The sequence below is a fragment of the Bison bison genome, unplaced genomic scaffold (genome assembly GCF_000754665.1).
Source record: "Bison bison bison isolate TAMUID 2011002044 unplaced genomic scaffold, Bison_UMD1.0 scf7180017864307, whole genome shotgun sequence".
NCBI lineage: Eukaryota > Metazoa > Chordata > Mammalia > Artiodactyla > Bovidae > Bison > Bison bison.
This window is the reverse complement of record NW_011494879.1, coordinates 232,533-246,244: the sequence shown is the minus strand read 5'-3', so window position 1 is coordinate 246,244 and position 13,712 is coordinate 232,533. Positions and strand designations below refer to the sequence as shown.

Here is a 13,712-nt window from a genome sequence, read left to right as displayed (position 1 = left end):
CAGAGGACACAGCTTCCCCTTCCGTGGCCGGAGTCCGCCCGGGCCAGCACCAGCGTGGTTTGTTTTGTCTCCTTTAATAGAAGTGGCTGCAAGGCCAGAGCCCAGGGGACAGGAGCCTCATCTCACTTCCTCAGCCCACGCGCTAGAGCCCTGGACAGTTGGCTGCGAGCCTCGCACAGCCTCAGGTCCAGGAGAGGCGTTGCAGGGCTGCGGGCCGGTCTGGGGAGCCTGCCAGATCTGGCCTCAGACCCCGACTCTGCCGTTGGCCCCCTGTGCGACCTCGAGCTAGTCACTTCACTTCTCTGAGCTCCCGGTTGCCTCATAGGAAAGATGGGGGTAGAACAAGGACCTTCCTTCCAGGGTTGTGGTGTTTATTGAGATGATGTGGGGGCCCGTGATGAGCTTCATGTCTGCTGGCGATCGCAGTTGGGGTTTCTATCCCAGGGGCTGGTGCTGGTTGAGAGGCAGGGTCTCCTTAACCCCGTGCCCCAAAGGGAGGAGCCAGCATGACCTTGGCAAGGTGCCCTCTGGCCTCCTCCCACCTGCGTTTGATGCCAATTTCAAAACTGGGCTGGAGGCCTGAAGTTCCTAATCTCTCTAGCTTGCTTTTGGTAATGTTCTGGATGTGTTCCCATCACCCTCATCATTTCTTATTCATCTGGAGCCTCAGACCCTCTAAGATCACCTCAGACACAGGCCTTAACTGATCCACTACAGATACCAGGGTCCCAACTAGGGGCCAGCTAAGTGTATATTGCCTCCGCCTAACCTCCCATGCCAAGGAAAGGTAGGGGGGTGCATAAGTAGTCAATTCCAGGACCCAGGATGGGCAGTCTCTGGACAGAAGAGAGAAGAAGCCTAGAGCCTAGGTGTTTAAAAGGCTGTAGTGAACCTCCCACCTCTCAAGATATAGGTTAGAAATTAAAATAACAGAAACTATAAAAATAAATGTGTGGAAGTCCAACGTAATTCTATATTCCCCATGAGGTTTATATTCATGTTTAATGTGGAATATCAGATATGAGATTCTTTCTGCAAAAAACTGGGAGTGCCCCTGCTTTGCTGGTGCCAGGAGCCAGAAGCACAATGTGCTGGGGGAGCAGAGAGCAAAGGGCAAGTGTGTCCCAAGGGTAGTTGAGTTGATGTTCTAGGAAAGGTGGTGTTGGGCTAGGCTTTGAAGCTTGAGAGGTGGGTTTTGCTGCACAGAAGGGAAGGAAAAGGCACGGAGAGACGCAGGGGCCCAGGTACTCAAGATGCAGTCCCTGAGACCCGATACTGTGTTGGACAGAGCAGTAGTCAAGGGAGACCTCCCTTAGGCAGTGATGGACAGAGTGGACTTTGACGGGTGTGTAGAGTGTGCCTGAGCTGGGCGTTCAAAGCAGAGGGACCCAGGGTGGGAGAGAGCCTTGATCGCCAGGTCAGGGAGCTGAGCTTCAACCCTTCAGACAGTGAGGAGTAAAGCTGTGGCAGTTGCACAAGGATTTTCTAGGAGAGTGTGTAGTGGCTAAAGGCTGCAGCTCAAGTGATAGACTTGGGTGTGAGCCTGTGCCCCTCATTAGCAGAGTCAGCTTGGACATATAACCCCGTCTTTCTGAGCCTCAAACCTTCCTCTGTGAATCAGGATAAAAACACTGACTTTGCAAGATTGCTGTGAGGACCAAGTTCACGTCTTTTGCTGAGTTCTGCAGGTCCTTAACATCCTAACATTCCCCTGGCCATCCCTGCTGTCCCAGAGTTAATTCCGCCCTCAGCATCTGCCACTTGGAGGACAGGCCCAACCGCCAGGCCTATCCCCATCAGTCCATTGTCCACACGCAGCTGGAGAGCAGGGGTGAAGGAGATCAGGGGTGAAAGGGAGCAGAGGGTCGAGTGAGGGCCAGCCAGTGACCTTGGGCCCCATCCTTGGCTTCCCAGTGCTGCCCGTGCACAGCGGCCTGGCATCACAAACATGTTTAGTGAACGCAGATGCCATTGTGAGTGCTTGAAAAATAAAAGTGGGGCTCAGGGAAACGAGAAGAATGGCGATGTAAATGATGCTGTGACTTAGCGCCCTCCCCTGCTTAGCACGCATGTGCTCTGGAGTGAGCAGGAAGATGTGAGTTAGTGGTCTCCTGTCCTGAGTACACCTGCCGCACACGGCTGATGCTAGTATTTTTTTTTTATGCTAGTATTTAAGGATGTGTATTTTTGTTTTTACCGATATGGCCCATAAACACAGGCCAGCTGCCCGTCAGGACCACAACAGCAGGAATAACTCTGTCCCAACAGTGTCAGAATCATGTGTAACGTCTTCGTGAGATGTCCTTCTCCAGGCTGGGACCTTCCTTGGAGATTCTCAAGGGTCATGATGACTGTGGGCACTTTCCGCCTTTACCCACTGACTGTGCTGTGAGTGTGCTGTGTGCTGAGTTGCTTCGGTCGTGTCCCACTCTTTGTGACCCCATGGACTGTAGCCCACGAGGCTCCTCTGTCCATGGGATTGTCCAGTCAAGAATACTGGAGTGGGTTGCCATTCCCTTCTCCAGGAGATCCTGGGGACCCAGGGACTGAGCCCACGTCTCTCTTGTCTCCTGCATTGGCAGGCCGGTTCTTGACCACTAGTGCCACCTTACCCACCAGCTGGAGCAGAGGAAACAGCACCTGAGCCATCACCAACTACACACAACAGAGCTGGTATGAGGGTCACGTGAGCTCAGGCACGCAGATGCGCTTCCTGATACCAGGCCACCGTATCTGCTGTCCAGATTCACTCTCCCCCCAGTTACAGCCCGATCCAGCCCTAGGTCTGACCCTGGAGGTCTCACCCCAATCATTTCAACATAAACAGAACATATCCACAGTCCCACATTGAATATCATTTTTTGCTGTTAAAACCCCAAAAGGATTTTGAAAACTTTGCTTGGTGGATTGGTTGACTACAAGACTTTAACAATTGGCTGTGATTTCTTGAAAGCTTGTGTGCACACTGGAGAATTCTTGAAAACTGAGGAAACCAAGCCCACAAATTGATTTCAAGTGTAATAACATTGTTTGGGTTTCTAAATTTGATCATTAATTCAGGCTTAATGCATTAATTATCACATTTATTAATCTCAGTGTTGCAGTTTCCCGTTTCAAGTTCCCGAGTCAGTCATTTTCCCCATGTCTCTTACACTTGAATAAGCCTTGACGAGCCTGTGGGTGCCGGGCTCTGCCCCTCTATTCCCAGTGAGTGAAGCAGCCTGGCCTCACCTGCACCGCCCCCCCATTCCTCCCGCAAGACCTCCACCCACCCAGCCCAGAAGATGCTCCTTTTTGGGGAAGCAAGAGTAGCCTGGGCCTCCCTTCCTGCCCAATAGCAGGCTCTGCCTGGGCAGCAATCCCTCAGTCAATATTGGCCACGCCATGGCCTTGGCCTCTGGCCACACCACTGCTAGCCAACTTCAAAGCCTCTTTCTTGTCAGGCATTGGTGACCGCCCTCACTGTGGGCACTGGCTCACCGGGGGCCTAGCCCTGCCCTCCAGCTCCCAAAGCCCTGTGTTTGTACAGAGGGTGTGGCTGGACTTTGGGGCTTTGGGTTCGGCTCCTGCACCCCTCCTCCGGCTGGGGCGCCAGGTCTGCCATGCAGATCCCACCCCAGCCCAAAGCCATGGTTCATAAAGCGCGTCTGAGCATGCACTGGCCTTGACCCCGGGGAAAGAGGGCAGTTCTCACGGTCCAGCTCCTGCCCCAGAGCCTGGCGTGGCCTGGTATTCTAGATGCGCGCTGGGCTGTCACTGCAGGTGGGATGCACGCCCTCCCTCAACGTCTGACCACACACCGCAGACCTGGGTACTCAGACACCGCCTGCCACGCACGTGTCTCACAGACACCACATGCCACACGCGGGCTGAGGGTCCCCGAAGGGGACTCTCTTCTCTTCACCAGGCACCTCAGACACAGCCGCCTACACACGCAGCACACGCCGATGCATGCTTGAACACATTTACGCTCACACTAGGGTAGACGCTCACACTTGGAGGGAAGCACACCGCTTGTGGCAGCCTCAGTGAGGGTGATGCCCACACCAGCAGGCTGAGCTTTTCCCCTCCATGCTGGTGGAATGAAGTGGGGACATGCCTTCACCGCTGCTTAAACCTCCATGTCCTCGTGCTAACTGGGGCGACCGCGTTTACTCACTAAGGTGGGGACAGGTGTGACCCTCTTCCCACAGAGCCCTGCACCTCCCTGGTGCTCGGCCACTGTGACCCTCGTCCCCTTTCCCGAGGCTGGACACCTCGATTCATCCTGAACTCTTCCCTTTCCCAGTCCCCACCCGAGGCCCCTGCATGCCGGGTGGGCACTGCAGAGCGCTGGTGACCGCAGGTGCGGTTGGCCCAAAGGCCTGCCGAGAGCTAGCGACATCGGGCTTGTGGGTACCTGGTGACCTGAATCCACCCCTTTGCCTTCTCTGGGCCTGCCTGCCCTGGCCTGCCCCTCGCTTTGAACAAAATCATTAGCTGAGCTGCAGCTCTTGATCCTTATGATGCTGATCCTTGTGTAAAGACCTCCTCCTCCCTGGTTCCTCCCTGCACCCCCCATAGGGAACCAGAAGTCCCAAGGGTGCTGAGTTCCTTAAGAATACTCCCATGAAGGTATCCAGTTTGGGAATTAAGGACCCATCAAAATGATGATCCTAGCTCATACCTCCTGGGTGCCCACCTAGGGCTGTTCAGCTCCACCGGTCCCCACTCTGCCCTTTGCCAGAGGTCTGGTGAAACCCCCTGTATGGACAAGCTCGCTCAGAGAGGGGCAGTGACTTGTCTAAGATCACCCAGCAGGCTGGCAGCTGGGCTCACATAGGACCCAGAACTCCTTCCAGCCTATGCTGTGTGGTCACAGGTGCCTGAAGTCCTACCTTGTGATGACAGTTTCTGTCCATCTTTGGTTTGGGCGCATTTCCTGCAGGCAACATACTAAGCACTTTTGGAAATGATCTCGATTGACTGTTCCAGGCAGCCACCTCTGCAGACGAGGAAATGACACCCAGATGTGAGGCCACTTGACCAAGACCTGCAAGCTAGCAGCTGCTGTGCTCCAAAGCTCATGCCCCTAACCCACGGTACCACAGTGTCTCCCTGCCAGCCATCAGGGGAGCCAAGATGGCCTTGCATTTGCTGTTCGATTTGCAAGACACTTCTTCCCCTAGCCCTGCACTGATGTGCAGGCTGCACGAATGCCACCCCGGGTGACCTGGGCCACACTCGGTGGCCTGTGCAGGCCTGCCTTCATTGTGAGGTCGGCCCCAGGCCAGTCAGGGCTTTGAGCTTCCTGAGCGTGCCTGGCGCCCAGGTATGAGCCCAGACAACCCACCCTCCCCGTGCGGTGGGGCTGCCCCGTCCATGGCCTCCAGACAGAAAAGGAAAAGGAGCCAGCGGCCTGGGTCCTGCACTTGGCATGTCTACTTTGCCCTCTCAGCTCCGTTTGCTGAGGGTGGAGAAGAAATTCTTTCCCCTTTGTCTCAATTCCACAGGGTAATTCTTACTTTTATGTCCCCAAATTTACATTTCTTTCTTCATTCATTCACCCTGTATTTATTAAATACTTCTTAAGTGCTCGATCTGCATTGGGCTCTGAAGAACAGAAGTGAATTGATCATGGCTCCCCTTGGCTGGCAGGGGTGACCGTGACCAATACCATGACCTTGACCTGGGTCAGAGAAAGTGACCTCCAGGCAGGGCCCAGGTGTGGGGGAAGAGGGCTTGGAGGACACACGTTCTTCAGGGCCTGAAGTCAGAACCATGTGAGGCCTGAAAGAAAATCATGTTTATGCAGGCAGCCCCATTTCCTGACCACACCGTCCTTAATGCACTGTGGATTTCTACTCCTTTGACAGAAATTCTAGAATAGCACTTTTATGTTACATTTGGTTCTTTGTGTTAAAAACATTACATTGTTAAACTGTGTTTAAAATATATTGCAGTTGGTATTACTCATGTTGAGGTCTTCCTTCACTTTTACATCCAGAAGGGTCCAGAAATGGGACGTGCCCTGGGCCTCTCTCTCCTAAAAGGAAGAGTGTCCCCCTCCCTGGAATGGCGTGTACGAAAGCACGGGGCACTGAGCACCTGCCTGTGGCCAACTGCAAACAGGGTGGCTGCATTTCACAGTGTGAGGCGGGCTGGGGAGGCCAGCTGGAAAGGCCTCAAAGTCCAGGCGAAGGAGTGGGCAGCCTTTGCAGGGAAGACTTCTCAGCAGGGGACCCTGCGGGCAGATGTGGAGTCTCTCTTCCCAGTCACTTTTCGTCTCTATAAGATGCCTCTTTCTCCTGGTGATGGGTGAGACTCATCGGGTCAGGCAGGGGAGGGGATGTGGGGAACAGCGGGGTCACTTCCAAAGTTTGAGAACCAGAATAAAGAAATCTTTGTGGCCCCAGAGGTGGAATGAATTGGGAGACTGGGATTGACATATATATATACTCTACTGTGTATGTAATGGGCCTCCCTAGCGGCTCAGATGGTAAAGAATCTGCCTGCAATGCAGGAGACACGGTTTTGATCCCTGGGTTGGGAAGATCCCCTGGAGAAGGGAATGGCAACCCACTCCAGTATTCTTGCCTGGAGAGTCCCAGGGACGGGGGAGCCTGGTGGGCTGCCGTCTATGGGGTCGCACAGAGTCGGACACAACTGACGTGACTTAGCAGCAGCAGCAGAATACAGTTTTTTAATTGAATGAAAGATTCTTTAAATTCTTTACAATTTTCAGGTTTCATACACGACTTCATATAATCCCATACTAACCCCTCCCCCAACCCCGGGCTTGCGCTTCCCTCGCCCTGTCCCCACTGGTAACCACTGGTTTCTTGTTCATATTTGTGTGGGCTCATAAACTGTGATGTGCAGGGCCCAGGACAGAGAAAAGGGTGTGAAGGGCTTTATTCTAGATGGTTGGGTGGGTGAAAAGACTTCCACTCCTCCCGGAGAATGCGATAATCTCACCTTTTACAGAGCATGCTGGATTTTCAGGCATTTTTTAAAAATAAGCGTTTTATTTTAGAACAATTGCAGATATACAGAATTTACTGAAGCAACAGTACCAAGTGTTCTCAACTGTACCCCACATCCAGTTTCCCTATGATTGACATCTTACATTGCACCGTGCGCATAACACCATTAATGAACTAACACTGACATATTTGGAGGAGGAAACGGCAACCCACTGGAGTATTCTTGCCTGGAGAATCCCATGACAGAGGAGCCTGGCGGGCTACAGTCTGTGCAGTTGCAAAGAGTAGGACACAACCGAGTGACTGAGCACGCGTTGATATATTAGTAACAACATACTTTCTCCTTCTCTCCTCCGTCTTTCCGTGACGCCTCTATTCTGTTCTGGGATCCTGCTCACGACTTTCCGTGATGCCTCTACTCTGTTCCGGGATCCCGCTCACGACACCACGTTACATTCAGTTGTCACATCACCTTAGGTTCCTCTTGACACTGACTGTCTCTCAGACTTTCCTTGTTTTCGATGACATTTTTGAGGAGTGTTTTTAAAATGCCCCATGACTGGAATTTATCTGACGGGTTTCACATCATTCAAGGGGGGTTATGAGTTTAGGGGAGGAGGTAAATGCCATTGTCATCAAATCGAGGCTACACATTATCCACACAACTTATCACTGCTGACATTGACCTTGATCACTTGGACGAGGTGTGTTTGTCAGGTTTCTTCACTGAAAAGTTACTCCTTTTTTTCTCCCACCCCCTTCCTTTACTGTCCTTTTTAGGAGGAAGTCACTATTTAGGAAGTCCTTTTTAGGAGGTAGCCCACATCTGGGGAAAAAGGAGTCATGCCCAGTCTCCTCAAGGGCAGAGTATCCACCTAAATTATTTGGAAGTCTTCTGCATAGGAGATTTGCCTATTTGCCAAATGTTATGCATTTTTATCAATATTTTTATGCTGGGTCTTTTTACTTTTTACAAATTCAAGAACCCTATTGGTGTTTCTGGGAACCTAGGAATATCTTACTTCAATTACTAAGATGCATGAAATTACCAAAGCATTAGAGGGTAGGAAAAAAGCCAATGATTATTTTTATTTTTTCTATTGTGGATACATATTAACAAAAGATTAAGGAAATATCCAAAACAGAAGAACCTCTCGAGCCCCACTGCTAGGAGCTGACCATTATTCCCATTCAATTTATTTTTTTTTCTTTTGTGCATAATTTGTACACAGATTATACTATGTAATTTTGTTTCTTACCTCCTTCCACCTTTTTTTTTTTTTTTGGCTTATCATATCCAAAACATCTCTCCTACATTGCTATGTAGACTTCATAATCATATTTTTTTTCAGTAGCTGCTAAATATCCCCTCATGTGGCCTTTGGTGTCCCTCCCCCGACCACCAAACTATAGCTGTATGCCTGGCATATAGTCAGTGTTTAGAAATTACTTGTTAAATGAATGAATGTACAACAAAGTAATCATCCTCTTGTTTTAGAAGCGTGGGTTATTTCAGTTTTCTTGATTCTAAATAGTACTGGGACAAATAGATTATTCCCTTAGGATAACATCCCAGAGTGGAATTACTGGGCCAGTGGGGGCCAAAACTTTTCAAGATAAATGCACCAAACCAGAAATCTCCCTCCCCTTCCTCTGAACCACCAGCAATTGTGCCGAGGGTAATAATTTACAATTGATTAAAGAGTTTGTGGGGTGTTTTTTCCCCATCTTTCTTTCCCCTCCTCTCCCCTTCTCCTCCTACCAAAAAAAAAAAAGAGTGGGGGGAAATTATCTGAGAAGGTGAAGATGTTCTCAGACAATCATATTAGCATATTCCAACAATCGCAATTTGCAAAATAGTAATCACAACTCCCGGGATCGGGGAGGCATTAATCAAAGCTGCAGGTTTAATTCCATTTTAAATATTGATGAAATGTGCTTCGGCAGCCTCACCCTGGCGTGGCAGGGCCAGGGGAGCCGCCTCGAGGCGCCAGGGAGGTGGAGGGAGGGTTGGGGAGCAGCTGCTGGGAGGAGAGGCTTCTGTGATTCAAATTGGTGGCTGAGCGGCCAGGTAGAGAGGGAAAGGGGTAGTGAAGAGGGCTGTTAAGGCCATTGCTGTCAATTTGTAACTATCAGGGAGGGGCCGGAGGACTGGTTCAGCACAATAAACCCCGTTGGTCTGGTTTCAGGGTTACCGCTGAAGAGGTTGCAGCTGCACTGATTCGAATAGCCTGGAGACTTCAGAACTGTAATTATCAACCAGGCTGCTTGCGGTGTGGCAAAAGTGGGCTTCACCAGTGCTTAACTCCTTGTGTGCCGCGCTTTCCCCGCCCCCGCCCTGGGGGGCGGGGGTTGGCAGCCACGCGAGGATTCCCCGGTAGCCTCCCCAGGGGAAACTGAGGCCCACCAGCTGCTGAGGGCAGTCCTCCCAGGCCAGAGCTTGCAGGCGGCGAGCCTTTGTCGAGGTCACAGACAGAGATCTAGTTGGGGTGGGGGACAGAGGAGGCTTACTCCATGGGGGCAGATTCGCCTTCTGGCACCTTCAGGCCTGCCCTGGGGTGGAAAGTCCGGCTTCAGGGTCTGATGAGTCTTGGTTTAAATTCCACTGGCCATGCATATAAGTCAAGGCTTGTGCTCTTTATAAAATGGAGCAATCTCCCCTAGCTAAGTTGCTTTAGTCATGTCTGACTCTTTGCAAGTCTATAGACTGCAGCCCATCAGGCTCTTCTGTCCATGAGATTTTCCACGCAAGAATACTGGAGTGGGTTGCCATGCTTTCCTCCAGGGGTTCTTCCCTACCCAGGGATCTAACCCATGTCTCTTAGGTCTCCTGCATTGGCAGGCTGTTTTTTTTTTACCACTAGCGCCACCTGGGAAGCCCCTACCCTACTGGGGTCTCACAAAGGACTCAATGAGATCCGGGATTTGTAAAGCTCAGAGCACACAGTAAGCTGACAAAAAGTCTTGTCTCCCTGGGTCCTGGACCAGAAGAGGAAGGGGGTTCCTGGCAGGGGGCTGTAGTATGGAGGGCAGGATTTCTGTGGGATTTCCCATGGTTTAGCTCTCAAGGAGTGTCTTTTATCTCTAGCTTCTGCCATTTGTCACCCAAGTGTTGAAGTGAAAGTGTTAGTTGGTCGGTTGTGTCCGACTCTTTGCGACCCCATGGACTGTAGCCCACCAGGCTCCTCTGCCCATGGGATTCTGACCCAAGGAGGATGAGTAATTCCATCCTCTGATCTCTTAGGTGGGAAGCACTGAACTAGACACGGGGGAAGACAGAGGCAAGACAGGAAGGCAGGGATTGGGGCCGGTCCTCTTTGTCCCCAGGAAGTGGGCAGGAACAAGGGAGGGACCACTGGCCGGCCATGCGGTGCTGGGGGTGGGGGCGGAAACCATGGGCTTTGCTGAGAGTCCTGGTGAATGGACTCTTAGCACAACTCCGTGACCCTCCTCCTGGAATACAGACCCAGAGAAATTCTCCACGGACCCACCAAGGGATGTGCCCAAGCGCATAGCATCTGTCCCAGCATCATTCCTGGTATGGGAAGTGGAGGCATCCTTCGTGCCCATCCAGGGAGGATGAGTAGCTGGAAACTCGCCATGGAATATTAGGCGAGCAATAGGAATATTAGGTCAGGAGCAAAGAACGAGATGTCCACATTGCAATGAAAACAGATCTTGAAAATATCGTGTTGAGTGAAAAAAAAAAAAAAGTGAGACACAATGAAACTCACAGCACAATGCCATTTGTGTAAATTAAAACCACATTTGCACACAAAACAGCAGGATATATTTTACTGAGTTACATGCATTTTTAGGGGTACACATCCCACCATTGGAGTGGGTCTCTAGTCGTGGTGAGAGGAGGGGCTGGGTGTGGGTTTAGAGGATAAAGGGGAAAAATGAAAATAGTCAGTCTGCAGAGGGGTCTGGCACAGAGAGATGCTGGTGGTGTGCTATGGTCCCCCCTCCACTTTCTCTCTCTCTCTCTTTCTCTCTCTCAGGTTTCAAAACAGCACAGGCCTTGTATGCAGACAAGTTCCTGGGGCTCAAGTTCTAGGCTCTCCCACGTGCTTATCCCATGGCTGTGGACATACAACTTGTCCTCCGAGCCTGTTGCTTGTCCACAGGAAGGCGCGGTCCCGAGGATTGAGTTGAGGGAGATAAACACTTGTGGGCCTGCAGGGCCCCCAGCTTCTCCTCTCCACTCCTCACCGAAAAGACCCAAGTAAAGAGAGAGTGTTGACCCTCTAGAGGAACCATGGGTTCTCTGAAGGGTCCAGAATGGAAAACCCAGAGAATAAACTAAGGCCTGGACCAGCTGTCCCAGTGGTGCCCTAAGTGGATGTCACACTGGGCAGGGGCCCAGCTCAGAACAGCCCGATGATGTCATGCCTGCCTCCATCCAGTCAGCAGCGTCCACCTCTGACACCACCCCAGTCCTGAAACCCTGCCTGGGGGGCTCCCAGCATGAGGCATGACTGGCTCCCCCTCTCCTTTACAGATGATGATGAGCACGAGTGGATCGTCCGGACGTGTCGGAAGGGCTGGGACGAGACCATGGGCCCTGAGCCCAAGTCGTGAGTGCTGTCGCCTCTCCATAACAGGCTTCCTTCTGTGCGCCCAGCCCTGGCTAGCCCGGGGAGGGCAGGCTATAGTTCTAGGACCTGACTGGACTCTAGGAATAAAGGTTTTCTGCAGTCAGTGGCCCTGATTTCCTTAGACTATTCCTTGGGATGGGACCCTCATTCCACTTGCGTCAGAATCACCTCGGCAAAATTGTGAACTAGCTATGCTTAGACCCACCCTGCTGCTGCTGCTGCTGCTAAGTCGCTTCAGTTGTCTCTGACTTTGTGCGACCCCAGAGATGGCAGCCTACCAGGCTCTTCTGTCCCTGGGATTCTCCAGGCAAGAACACTGGAGTGGGTTGCCATTTCCTCCAATGCATGAGAGTGAAAAGTGAAAGTGAAGTGGCTCAGTCATCTCCAACTCTTCACAATCCCATGGACTGCAGCCTACCAGGCTCCTCTGTCCATGGGATTTTCCAAGCAAGAGTACTGGAGTGGGGTGCCATTGCCTTCTCTGAGCCCCACCCTAGTACCTGCTAATCAGAATCGCTGAGACTGGGGCCCAGCAATTTGCATTCTCAGGTATTTCTTACACATATGGAAGTTCGAGAGCCATCACCTTATAATGATAGATACATGTAATTGAATGAGCAATTCATAGGTGCAGGCAGCGTGGGTATGTTACCTCAGCTCCTCATAATAGCCTTATTTGTACAAGAGAGCTTAATGTCACCTTTACAGAGGGGGAATCTGAGGTTCAGGGAGATTTGACCTGACCTCGGTCATACAGCATTTGAATCTGAGTCCCTCTGAAGATAAAGCCCAGCTTTATTACTTTTTTTTAAAACCAGGAGCAGCCTGCCTGATCAATGTTGATTTCACAGAGCAGTAGGACACGATGACTGTGCCCAGGTTCACAGCTGGTATCTTGTAAGCACAGAAATGGTTGCCCACAACAGCTGCTCCCTCTCTGAAACTTCCCTAGCTGGGTCTCATACCCTAAGCACAGAATCAGTATGGTGCCCCTGGTATGAAAGAATCCAGTGTTGGCATCATACACACCTGGGTTCGGATCCCAGCTCAATCACAGGTATCATACAACCTTGGGCAAGTCACTTCACATCTCTGAGTTTCAGATTCCTCATCTGTAAAATGGGTATGATGGTGCTTAAACCCAGAGGGTAGCTGTGTGGATTGAATGAAACAATACAAGGAGCTGGCACTTAGCAGGAATTCGGTATGTGCTTGCTTTAAAAACTAATTTGTTAGCTGTGCGTACAGAGTAATTGTTCTTCAGAATCACCCCCAGGGATCTTATGTGTCAGCTGAAAACCAGCAGAGGAAGTGGTAACATGTTCCGGGGGGTATACTTGGGCCACAGGCATCCTGGATCTTTGCCTGGCTTTCCCATCTTAGAGGCTGCTGGCTCCTGCAACTCCCTGCCCCTTGTCCCGTGGCTCACCAGGGTCTGCCCAGGAGAGGGAGTCAGGCCTGGGAGGGCTCTGCCAAGGTCTACAGGGACAAGAAACTAGCCATTTGAATTGGGGACCCATGAGTGGCATGCTGGTGCAGAGCCAGGGCTCAAGGGAGGTCTAGGCATGTTCAGCTAAGCCAAGGAGGGATGGGGGGTTGGGGCTGGGGGAGAGATCACCTTTCCCTTCCAAGGCAACAGTCACCTCAGGAGATAGGATGGATGGCCACTGGGGGATTCCAAAGTATGTTTTGAAAATAGAAAGTACATTCAGGTAAAGAAAGACACAAACTATTTTCAAAGATACACATATATCTAAATCAACATTTGATAAATGGATTGGAGGAGTGGAGAGGGAGGGAAGGGCTGGGGTCGGGGATGGAGCATGCAACAGCTTAACAGAGGGGCCCTGCAGGGGCGGGGACCACAGCCACCCCTAGCCGAGGCTCATGCGTGACCCTGTTCCAAGCCACAAAGTGGGGTGGGGCAAGGGCGGGGTGGGCCTGCTGGGGAAGCCTCCGCACCAGGCAGAGCCAGTCTCCTCCCTTCCTGGTGAGCCTGGGCTTCTACAAACGGTTCTGCCATTAAAAGAAAATTCGGCAGCCAGCAGCAGGATGCCTGCTCCCTAGATTACACGGTGGCTCTGGAACCCAGCCAGGCTAGTTGTTACCCCCGTCTCCAGTCTGTATTCCCTTCACTCCACCCCAT

General features: G+C 51.6%; 1 protein-coding gene across 1 annotated transcript in view; it reads left to right on the top strand.

The window, feature by feature from the left end:
- The window catches only part of MORN5 (MORN repeat containing 5), a 33,947-nt gene extending 22,275 nt beyond the window's left edge, over positions 1 to 11,672 (top strand). Inside the window, exon 5 of the mRNA XM_010852029.1 lies at positions 11,470 to 11,672. Within this exon, the coding sequence (XP_010850331.1) occupies positions 11,470 to 11,549 (80 nt within the window). The 3' untranslated portion in view covers positions 11,550 to 11,672. The remainder of the gene's footprint in view (positions 1 to 11,469) is intronic.
- The last annotated feature ends 2,040 nt before the right edge of the window (positions 11,673 to 13,712 follow it).